Source organism: Stegostoma tigrinum, chromosome 21 (genome assembly GCF_030684315.1).
Source record: "Stegostoma tigrinum isolate sSteTig4 chromosome 21, sSteTig4.hap1, whole genome shotgun sequence".
NCBI lineage: Eukaryota > Metazoa > Chordata > Chondrichthyes > Orectolobiformes > Stegostomatidae > Stegostoma > Stegostoma tigrinum.
Window position 1 is genome coordinate 296,435 of NC_081374.1, and position 12,408 is coordinate 308,842.

Sequence of the window (12,408 nt, forward strand, 5' to 3'; positions counted from 1 at the left end):
AACAATGGGCGATGCAGTGACAGTAACATCCTTGAATATCAAGGGGTGCTGGTTGGATTATCTTTTCTTGGAGGTACTTACTGTTAGCACTTGTGTTGACACTTGTCAGCCCAAGCCTGGATATCATCCAGGTCTTGTTGCATTTGGGCCTGGACTCCTTTAGTATCTGAGGAATTGTGATTGGTGAGGAGCATTGTACAATCATCAGCAAACATCCCCACTTCGATCCTTGTGATGGAAGGAAGGTTAATGATGAAGCAGCTGGTTGGGCCTAAGATCTAAGGTCTGAGGAACTTCTGCAGAGATGTCCTGGAGCTAAGATGACTGACTTCCACCCACTGCAACTGAATATCCTTGTTCCAGGTTTGACTCCAACCAGTGGAGAGATTGCCTCTCAATTCTCATTGATTCCACGTTGGATAGGGCTTCTCGATGTCACACTCTTTTGAATGTGGTCTTGATGTCAAAGGCAGACACTGTCACCCCACCTCTGGAATGCAGCTCTCCTGTTCATGTTTGGGCCAGGTGCTGAGTGGTCCTGGAAGAAACGCAACCGAAATTGATGGGCATATTCTTTGCAACTGTGATCAGTTTCTTGAAATGCAGAGCAACCAAAGCAGCAGTCATTCTCATGACAGAATTAGTACATCGCAGAAGAAGGCCATTCAACCCATTAGGTCTGCACCTGTTCAAGGTCTTTGAATGGAGCCACTCTCCCCCAACTTCATCCCACAGCTCTGTACATTCTTCCTCTTCAGATAATATTCCCATTCCCTTTTGAAAATCCCACTTCCAGCAGTACATTCCAGACCCTAACCACTTGAGTCCCTGTGGCTTCTTTAACCAATCACCTTCTCAGTCTCAATCCTTCCACCAGTGGGAACACTTCTATCCCACTTGGGACAGATTGAGACTAAAAATGGAAAAGTAAGTTCACGTTTATCTACCTGAATGTTGAGTCAAAAGCAAAGGCTTACCTCATCGAAACTGTACTCACTCTATATATATATATATAATATAATATTCTTATAAAATCAGTAGTTTTTACTTTGAATATTTTATCCTGGTGTTGGTTCTGGTGTTCTGTCACTTGGGGCTAATAACAACTGTTAATTTAAACAATAACTGACTTCTTACTTGTTTAACTTTCTATTTCTGTGCCCTATTTGCATTGGCAATATAAACTAATGTAAGTGCTTCATTTCAAGCACCTCAGCTTCCTGATTAAGGCCACATAAGAGGACGAGATAAACCTCTTTGTTCCCTCTCTATAATGTGATAGTCTTCGCCCACAGGCTGAAAATTAGTTTGGCATTATGGGAAATTGGCCACAATCCCACTGTCCGAGGCTGCTCAATGACCTTGATGGATAATGCTGTTAGAGGGCTGACCTAAACATTTCATTAACTTCAATCATCTGTCCTAATTCTTTCCAGTAGTTTGTACTTTGCAAGCTTGTCTGAATGGAATACAACTGTTTCTTGCAGGGTTCTGTGTATCAGACACTTAGCAGGAAAGACCCACAATAGTGTAATGCAGTGACCTTCATGAACAGTCTATTATGGCAAATAGTGGACAGTGTAGGACCTGCCAGATGATCTGAACTATAGAATTCCAACGTGGTTTAGAATTATGTTTTAGGTCAGGATTAATCACTAATTGAGCAAACCTTTGCATCAACAAAATGCTCCACTTTGTGTGAAAGCGATCAGTGACAGGGTCAGCTGCACATTCTCTGGAGCAAAAACCTTTCAAATGGAGTCAATAACAATTTGCTTTTGAAAGATATTTGGGCCCATTTGAAGAATCAAAGTCTGCACAATTTACAAATAAAATATATAAATAATAAACTGAACGTGAATATGTTGCTCCAGAATAGAGGAAACAGAGGATGCTTAATTCAACCTGAAACTAATGAGGACCACTGCGTCCTACCAGATATGGATCATTGGGATTTTATATAACTCCCTCTGCTCCCTACTGGGGTACTGCATAGCCCCACTCTCAACCACTGGGGTATTATGTAGCCCCACCTCCAAACACTAGAGTATTATATTGTGTAGCCACTCCCAGGTAGCTATGGGCTTCATCCCAAGAACTTTCAGTATATAAAAGTCCTAAGGTCCTGCCATTAACTGTTTCTTTCCTCTTTCATTTGATCTCCCAAATCACTTCACACTTGTGTGGATTAAACTCCATTAACCATTTATCCACTCAACTTTCCAACTGATCATATTGTATTGTAACTTTTGGCAATATTCCTCACTATCCAGAACTCCACCAATTTTTGTGTCATCTGTTAACTTCCTAATTGGACTACCTACATTTTCATCAAAATCAGTGAAAAATACTATAAAGAACAGAGGTCCCACAACAATCCTTCCTGGTCACAGACCTCCAGTCAGGCAAACGCTATGCTGTCTGTCCCTAACAACACCATTCATTTCCAAATGCGAGCAATATTCTAATAGATGACTGGGTGCATAGCCAAGAATACATAATAAGGCTTAACTTTGTACAAAATGCAGAGGAATGGAATTGTGGGAGATATAGCAGTTTGGATTGGAAATTGGCTTGCTGAAAGAAGACAGAGGGTGGTAGTTGATGGGAAATGTTCATCCTGGAGACCAGTTACTCGTGGTACCGCAAGTATCGGTGTTGGGTCCACTGCTGTTTGTCATTTTTATAAATGACCTGGATGAGGGCGTAGAAGGTTGGGTTAGTAAATTTGCAGACGACACTAAGGTCGGTGGAGTTGTGGATAGTGACGAAGGATGCTGTAGGATGCAGAGAGACATAGATAAGCTGCAGAGCTGGGCTGAGAGGTGGCAAATGGAGTTTAATGCAGACAAGTGTGAGGTCATACACTTTGGTAGGAGTAACCGGAAGGCAAAGTACTGGGCTAATGGTAAGATTCTTGGTAGTGTTGATGAGCAGAGGGATCTGTGTCCATGTACACAGATCCCTGAAAGTTGCCACCCAGGTTGACAGGGCTGTTAAGAAGGCATACAGTGTTTTAGCTTTTATTAATAGAGGGATCGAGTTCCGGAACTAAGAGGTTATGGTGAACCTGTACAAAACTCTGGTGCGGCCGCACTTGGAGTATTGTGTACAGTTCTGGTCACCGCATTATATGAAGGATGTGGAAGCTTTGGAAAGGGTGCAGAGGAGATTTACTAGGATGTTGCCTGGTATGGAGGGAAGGTCTTACGAGGAAAGGCTGAGGGACTTGAGGCTGTTTTCATTAGAGAGAAGAAGGTTGAGAGGTGACTTAATTGAAACATATAAAATAATCAGAGGGTTAGATAGGGTGGATAGGGAGAGCCTTTTTCCTAGGATGGTGATGGCGAGCACGAGGGGGCATAGCTTTAAATCGAGGAGTGAAAAATACAGGACAGATGTCAGAGGTAGTTTCTTTACTCAGAGAGTAGTAAGGGAATGGAACGTTTTGCCTGCAACGGTAGTAGATTCGCCAACTTTAGGTACATTTAAGTCATCATTGGATAAGCATATGGACGTACATGGAATAGTGTAGGTTAGATGGGCTTGAGATCGGTATGACAGGTCGGCACAACATCGAGGGCCGAAGGGCCTGTACTGTGCTGTAATGTTCTATGTTCTGTGTTCTAACTGAGAATCCAGACATCGAGTATAGATCTTGGTGGTCACAGTCTGGAGTATTGTGCACAATATATCCTCATTGGAAAAAGATATTATTGTGTTCCAGGCAGTTCAGAGGAGGTTTCCTTGCCTGATTGTAGGGATGAAGGGCTTATAATGAAATGTCAAGCGGGTAAAATTGATACACAGAAGACGGCACGGTGGCGCAGTGATTAGCAGTGCTGCCTCAGAGCGCCAGGGACCCACGTTCAATTCCACTCTCGGGCAACTGTCTGTGTGGACTTTGCGCATTCTGCCATTGTGAATGTGGGTGTCCTCTGGGTGCTCCGGTTTCCTCCCATTGTCCAAAGATGTGCAGGCTAGGTGGATTGGCCATGCTAAATTGCCTGTAGTGTTAGGGATGTATAGGTTGGGTGGGATACCGGGGTATGGGTCTGGGGTTCGGTGTGGACTTGTTTGGCCAAAGAGCTTGTTTCCACACTTTAGGGATTCTATGATTTAGTAGAATGAGAGCTGATCTTGGCGAAAGTTAAATTTGAAGGAGTTGGATACAGTTTTTGATTATGGTGGCGAGACAGGAGTATGTTCGTGGGTGACAGAGAGAGAGCGAGAGAGAGAGTGTGTGTGTGTGAGAGAGAGAGTGTGTGTGTGAGAGAGAGAGCGAGAGAGAGAGTGTGTGTGTGTGTGAGAGAGAGAGAGTGTGTGTGAGAGAGAGAGCGAGAGAGAGAGAGAGTGTGTGTGTGTGTGTGTGAGAGAGAGAGCGAGAGAGAGTGTGTGTGTGTGAATGTGAGTGACAGAGAGTGAGTGTGAGTGAGAGAGAGAGAGAACATGTGTGTGTGTGACAGAGTGAGAGTGAGAACATGTGAGAAAGTGTGTGTGCGCGGACGCGGGCGAGAGTGAGCGTGCGTGCGGGCGCGCGACAAAGTATGTGCGTGCAGGCGCCCATGCGCACTAGAGAGTGCGTGCGGGCAGGCACGTGCGAGTGAGAGAGCGTGTGCGTGTGCGCCCGCTTCCTACAGACTAAGGGGGTGGCCATGGGCACCCGCATGGGCCCCAGCTATGCCTGTCTCTTTTTAGGTTACATAGAACAGTCCCTCTTCCGCACCTACACAGGCCCCAAACCCCACCTCTTCCTTCGATACATTGATGACTGTATCGGCGCCGCCTCTTGCTCCCCAGAGGAGCTCGAACAGTTCATCCACTTCACCAACACCTTCCACCCCAACCTTCAGTTCACCTGGGCCATCTCCAGCACATCCCTCACCTTCCTGGACCTCTCAGTCTCCATCTCAGGCAACCAGCTTGTAACTGATGTCCATTTCAAGCCCACCGACTCCCACAGCTACCTAGAATACACCTCCTCCCACCCACCCTCCTGCAAAAATTCCATCCCCTATTCCCAATTCCTCCGCCACCACCGCATCTGCTCCCACGATAAGACATTCCACTCCCGCACATCCCAGATGTCCAAGTTCTTTAAGGACCGCAACTTTCACCCCACAGTGATCGAGAACGCCCTTGACCGCGTCTCCCGTATTCCCCGCAACACATCCCTCACACCCCGCCCCCGCCATAACCGCCCTAAGAGGATCCCCCTCGTTCTCACACACCACCCTACCAACCTCCGGATACAACGCATCATCCTCCAACACTTTCGCCATTTACAATCCGACCCCACCACCCAAGACATTTTTCCATCCCCAACCCTGTCTGCTTTCCGGAGAGACCACTCTCTCCATGACTCCCTTGTTCGCTCCACACTGCCCTCCAACCCCACCACACTCGGCACCTTCCCCTGCAACCGCAGGAAATGCTACACTTGCCCCCACACCTCCTCCCTCACCCCTATCCCAGGCCCCAAGATGACATTCCACATTAAGCAGAGGTTCACCTGCACATCTGCCAATGTGGTATACTGCATCCACTGTACCCAGTGTGGCTTCCTCTACATTGGGGAAACCAAGCGGAAGCTTGGGGACCGCTTTGCAGAACACCTCCGCTCAGTTCGCAACAAACAACTGCACCTCCCAGTCGCAAACCATTTCCACTCCCCCTCCCATTCTCTAGATGACATGTCCATCATGGGCCTCCTGCACTGCCACAATGATGCCACCCGAAGGTTGCAGGAACAGCAACTCATATTCCGCCTGGGAACCCTGCAGCCTAATGGTATCAATGTGGACTTCACCAGTTTCAAAATCTCCCCTTCCCCTACTGCATCCCTAAACCAGCCCAGTTCGTCCCCTCCCCCCACTGCACCACACAACCAGCCCAGCTCTTCCCCCCCACCCACTGCATCCCAAAACCAGTCCAACCTGTCTCTGCCTCCCTAACCGGTTCTTCCTCTCACCCATCCCTTCCTCCCACCCCAAGCCGCACCCTCATCTACCTACTAACCTCATCCCATCTCCTTGACCTGTCCGTCTTCCCTGGACTGACCTATCCCCTCCCTACCTCCCCACCTATACTGTCTCCACCTATCTTCTTTACTCTCCATCTTCGGTCCGCCTCCCCCTCTCTCCCTATTTATTCCAGTTCCCTCTCCCCATTCCCCTCTCTGATGAAGGGTCTAGGCCCGAAACGTCAGCTTTTGTGCTCCTGAGATGCTGCTTGGCCTGCTGTGTTCATCCAGCCTCACATTTTATTATCTTGGAATTCTCCAGCATCTGCAGTTCCCATTATCTCTGATAGAGAGAAAATGTGTGTGCACGCGCGAGTGAGTGATAGTGCGAGTGTGTGCACTTGTCTGTGTTTGTGTGCATGTGTATCTGTGCCTCTGCGCGTGCATGTCTACGTGTGTATCTGCGTTTGTGTGTCCGTGCATGTCTGAGTGTGCGTGTGTATGTTTGTGGGGGAGCGCGGTGGAGTTGGGGGCGAGAAATATCATCGATATATCAGAGAAAGAGTTTTGAGTGGAATCCGGAATAGGACCGGAACAAGGGATGTTCCATGTACTCCATGAAGAGACAGGCATAACTGGGACCTATGTGGGTCCCCATGACCACCTCTTTGACCTGAACAAAATGAGAGGAGTTAAAAGAGAAGTTGTTGATGAGGACGAGCTCTCCCAGCGGCGGACGGAACGGTTCAGCCCTTTGCTCAAAGAAGAAGCAAAGAGCCTGAGACCCATCCTGGTGGGTACAGACATGCAATGAGATTACAAGTCTATGGTAAAGATGAGGCCGCTGGAAATGATTTTGTTCCTGATTTATAGCACTCGCAGTTCTTTTTGTTTTTCACTGGGATTGATGTTTTCAATACTTTGGGAAATTTTACTCCAGGGAAGTTTATGCAGAAAGTGAGTTGCCCCTAAAAATTCAGCCACTTGCATAATCTCAGAGAAGGCTGTGACCTACCTGACTGCATTGTCCTGTTATTTAGTGTCTTAGAGAATGCTTTCTTAAAGGAGCAGAAACGTTGTACCTGGAGGCTGAGGACTTTTTGAAGTAATCCGTTATTTCCATTGTGCTAGCTGTAAACATCCTAACTAACCACAAGATCTGAGCTGCTGCTCTTAACTTAGTCTCCATATCCTCATGTGAACATGACATCATTGACATAGATAACACAGTGTGGAGCTGGAGGAACACAGCAGGCCAGGCAGCATCAGAGGAGCAGGAAAGCTGACTTTTTGGGTCAGGACCCTTCTTCTGAAATGTCGGAGGGGAAAGGGAGCTCTGAAATAAATAGAGACAGGAGGGTGGAGCTGGTGATTGTAGGTGGGATGGTGATAGGTGAGTGCAGGTAGGGCTTGATGGGGATTGGTCAGTGATATGGGAGGGCTGAAAGGTGGGAGAGATGATGGCCAGGTTATGTCAGGTCAAGGAAGCAGGGATCAGGGGGAGGGTTGGACATGGGATGAGGCTGGGGTGGGGAGATGGTAAAGTCCACACTAGTACCATCGGGCTGTAAGCTCCCAAGGTGGAATTTGAGATGCTGCTCCTCTAGTTTCCAGATGGTGTCACTGTGACAGTGAAGGAGGCCCAGGATGGACATGTCTCCCCAGGGAATAGGAGGGGAAGTTAAAATGGTTTGCAACTGGAAGGTGTTAACGTTTGTTATGAACAGAGTGCAGGTGCTTTACAAAACGGTTTCTGAGCTCCATTTGGTCTCACCAATGTAGAGGAGGCTGCTCAACACTCCCTGCTAGCCCCACCACCCCTGGCACCTTTCCCTGCAAACACCGGAAGTGCTACACCTGAAGAAAAAAAGATTAACGTTTCAGGCCTGGTGACCCTTTCTCCGTTCTGAGGAACGTTAACTCTGATTTCTCTTCACAGATGCTGCCAAACCTGCTGAGCTTTTCTGTTTGTGTTCCTGATTTACAGCATCCACAGTTCTTATGAAGAACTTATCTCTGTCTTAAATAGAGTAGATTAGGATTATTTTCATTAGAAAGACAGAGATTGAGGGGGGACCTGATTGAGGTCTACAAAATCATGAGGGGTATAGACAGGGTGGATAGCAAGAAGCTTTTTCCCAGAGTGGGGGACTCAATTACTAGGGGTCGTGAGTTCAAAGTGAAAGGAGGAAAGTTTAAGGGAGATATGCGTGGAAAGTTCTTTACACAGAGGGTGGTGGGTGCCTGGAACGCGTTGCCAGCGGAGGTGGTAGATGCATACACTTTAGCGTCTTTTAAGATATATCTGGACAGGTACATGGATGGGCAGGGAGCAAATGGGCACAGACTGTTAGAAAATAGATGACAGGTTAGACAGAGGATCTCGATTGGCGCAGGCTTGGAGGGCCGAATGGCCTGTTCCTGTGCTGTAATTTTCTTTCTTCTTTGTTCTTTAGACTTGATGACCTGATCTACACAGCCTTCTGCTGCAATGAGTTTCACAGATTCACCACCCTCTGGCTGAAGAAATTTATAGAATCATGGAATCCCTGCAGTGCAGAAAGAAGTCATTCAGTCCATCAAGTTCGCACTAACCCTCTGAAGAACAAGATTTAACAAAGTGTGAAGCTGGAGGAACACAGCAGGCCAGGCAGCATCAGAGAAGCAGGAAAGCTGTTTTGGGTCGGGACCATTCTTCAGAAGTATATTTCTGAAGACGGGTCCTGACCCAAAACATCAGCTTTCTTGTTCCTCAGATGGTGCCTGGCCTGCTGTGTTCATCCACCTCCACACTTTGTTAAATCTGACTCCGGAATTTTCAGTTCTTGCTATCTCTCTGAAGAACAGCCCACTTAGACCCAGCTCACTACCTGATCCCAATAACCCTGCTTTTACCACAGCTAATCTATTATCTTAAAAGCTGTCTATTTTCATCTCGGTTGTATTATTCAACTCTGCATCTGCCTCAGATCATCATCTGAAACTTTTTTTTGGTTAATGTGAGCTTTGATTCCCAAAGGCTGAGAGTAGGCATTTGATCTTGTCTTCAGCTGTTTTGCTTGTGTCTTAATTTGCACCTTAACTGCTGACCACATAAGCTCATGGTCAAGCAATGCCTCAGATTTCAAAATTCTTATCTTTTTTTCAAATGCCTTTGTGGTCTCCCCATTCTGTATCCCTGCAATCTCCTTCACATCCCAACCTCTGCAGTTCTGGCCTCTTGAACCTGCACAGTTTGAAGAATTCCATCAAAGGTGGCTATACTTTCAGTTGCCTATCACTATATCTTTAAAATTTCCTCCCTAAACCCTCTTGCCTTTCTCTCTCAATCTGTAAGAAACTCCTTAAAACTAGCCTCTTTGAGCAAGGTTTGCTCAGAACTAATGTTCATATGTGGTGTGATTCATACTTTGATCTTTTTCCTGTGAATTGCATTGGGGAAGTTAATAATTTTAAAGGTGTCTTATCAATGCAAGTTGAACGAATTCCAGTATCTTTATATTTGATCAAACGGAACCACTCATAGTTGTCATACATTCAGCTTAGAGGTTTGATTTCTTGCTTTAAAACAAGATTTATTGAGGAGCTGCGGACAGCCAAGAGCATGAGCTGTGTAGATTTAAACTGGTTCGTTACTGTCTGCAACAACAATTAAAATCAAGAAACATGACTCAAGATTGAAGAGAACAAGAGGAACAACCAGTTTAAAGAATTGGCAGTGGGTTCCAGGAGGGGGACTGTAGCAGGCTAAAGGCGGGAGTTGGGGTTGGAGTGTTGAGCAGAGTGCTTTGTCAGGTATCGGTTTTGAACATTGGAGTTAAGATCGGGATTAATGTTAGGGAAGAGGGTTTAGATCTAGCATTGGAAGAACAATGAGGAGATTGGAATTGTTTCAGAATTGGAGTTTTGGGATCAGGAACAGTGTGTTGGCCAAGGTTCTGGGGAGCCGGATGAAACAGACTTAATTATGTGCAGAAAATTGATATCGGTTAAGAGAAACTGCAAAATGACGCAAGTCAGAAGGGGTTGTGGAAAATGGTGTCAGTTTCTGTAATATGGAAAGCAGATGAAACCATCTGTTTGAGATTCTTGAGACAGCACCAGTTTAACCTTGACTGCACTTGTCCTTCAAGCCCCGAGCAAACTACAAGGAGCAGAGATTTCACACATCATTCTGAACAATTTGTCTGAATATTACAGCACAATGTGAACCTGTCAAATGTATTTTCATTTGTGCTAAATCTCTCTTATTTGCAGGTGCTTATCTTGTTCCTTACCTCATCCTGCTCCTCATCATTGGAATTCCCCTGTTTTTTCTGGAACTAGCCGTGGGCCAGAGAATAAGGCGTGGGAGTATTGGTGTCTGGAACTATATCTGTCCCAGACTGGGTGGCATTGGATTTGCAAGCTGCATTGTGAGTGTCATCGCTGATCTTTGTGTTTGAGAATATGTTAAAGCTGCAGATCTGATTTGACGTTTATGAATAAAAGCATCGAGTACAAAGAGAAGGAAATCATGTTAAACATTTATAAATTACACCTTAAGCCTCATCTGCAGCCTGTTGACTAGTTGTAGACTGTATGTCCTTTAGAAAGAATGTCAAGACCATTGGAAATTAGGGATTGGTTTTACTCAAATGATTCCAGTGATGCAGGACTTTCACTCGTATGTCGTAGAAATAGGCCCTTGGCCCTCTATGTCTATAATGACCAGTAAATGCCAAACTATACTAATTCCATTTACCTGCACTTGGTCTTGATTTGAACTGTAATTCCAAAGTCCTGATTCATACTTGGGTCAGAGTCTGATTCCAATCCAACTGTCTCCCTGTATCTCGTTACCTGTCCCAATCTAACCCCACTCTCCCACTCACTGCTTGGAATATTCTGTGATGTTCCTTTATTTCACATCACTGTTTAATTTTATCATTAAAGATTTTGAGACTCTGATTCAGCTCCAGTTTGTTAGAAAGAATTCCTCTGGGCAAAAACAATTATAGCACTTTAAAATTGATACTGTGATCATTTCAAATTTGTTATAATAGAACATAGAACATTACAGCACAGTACAGGCCCTTCGGCCCTCGATGTTGTGCCGACCTGTCATGCCGATCTCAAGCTCATCTAACCTACACTATTCCATGTACGTCCATATGCTTATCCAATGACGACGTGAATGTACCTAAAGTTGGCGAATCTACTACCGTTGCAGGCAAAACGTTCCATTCCCTTACTACTCTCTCAGTAAAGAAACTACCTCTGACATCTGTCCTATATCTTTTACCCCTCAATTTAAAGCCAAGCCCCTCATGCTCGCCATCACCATCCTAGGAAAAAGACTCTCCCTATCCACCCTATCTAACCCTCTGATTATTTTATATGTTTCAATTAAGTCACCTCTCAACCTTCTTCTCTCTAATGAAAACAGCCTCAGGTCCCTCAGCCTTTCCTCTTAAGACCTTCCCTCCATTCCAGGCAACATCCTAGTAAGTCTCCTCTGCACCCTTTCCAAAGCTTCCACATCCTTCTTATAATTCAGTGACCAGAAATGTACACAATACTCCAAGTGCGGCCGCACCAGAGTTTTGTACAGCTGCAGCATAACCTCTTGGTTCTGGAACTCGATCCCTCTATTAATAAAAGCTAAAACACTGTATGCCTGCCTAACAGCCCTGTCAACCTGGGTGGCAACTTTCAACGATCTGTGTACATGGACACCGAAATCTCTCTGCTCATCTACACTACCAAGAATCTTACCATTAGCCCAGTACTTTGTCTTCCGGTTACTCCTATCAAACTGCATCACCTCACACTTGTCTGCATTAAACTCCATTTGTCACCCCTCAGCCCAGCTCTGCAGCTTATCTATGTCTCTCTGCAACCTACAGCATCCTTCGTCACTATCCACAACTCCACTGACCTTCATGCCGTCTGCAAATTTACTAACCCATCCTTCTACGCCCTCATCCCGGTCATTTATAAAAATGACAAACAGCAGTGGACCCAACACCGACCCTTGCGGTACACGACTAGTAACTGGTCTCCAGGATGAACATTTCCCATCAACTACCACCCTCTGTCTTCTTTCAGCAAGCCAATTTCCAATCCAAACTGCTATATCTCCCACAATTCCATTCCTCTGCATTTTGTACAATAGCCTACTGTGGGGAACCTTATTGAACACCTTGCTGAAATCCATATACACCACGTCAGTCGGTTTACTCTCATCTGCCTATTTGGTCACCTTCTCAAAGAACTCAATGAGGTTTGTGAGACACGACCTTCCCTTCACAAAACCGTGCTGACTATCCCAAATCAATTTATTCTTTTCTAGATGATTATAAATCCTATCCCTTATTACCTTTTCCAACACTATCATCTTACAGTTTTTCTGATCATAAACCCTCAGAATTTTAAATGAGAATTATCTATTTTATGAAATGTTT

General features: G+C 45.5%; 1 protein-coding gene across 2 annotated transcripts in view; it reads left to right on the plus strand.

Moving 5' to 3' along the window:
* slc6a17 (solute carrier family 6 member 17) overlaps positions 1 to 12,408 on the plus strand; it is an 86,632-nt gene that overhangs the window by 47,274 nt on the left and 26,950 nt on the right. For both annotated transcript variants that reach the window (XM_048553418.2, XM_048553417.2), the window contains exon 3: positions 10,220 to 10,377. In XM_048553418.2, the coding sequence (XP_048409375.1) occupies positions 10,220 to 10,377 (158 nt within the window). The remainder of the gene's footprint in view (positions 1 to 10,219; positions 10,378 to 12,408) is intronic.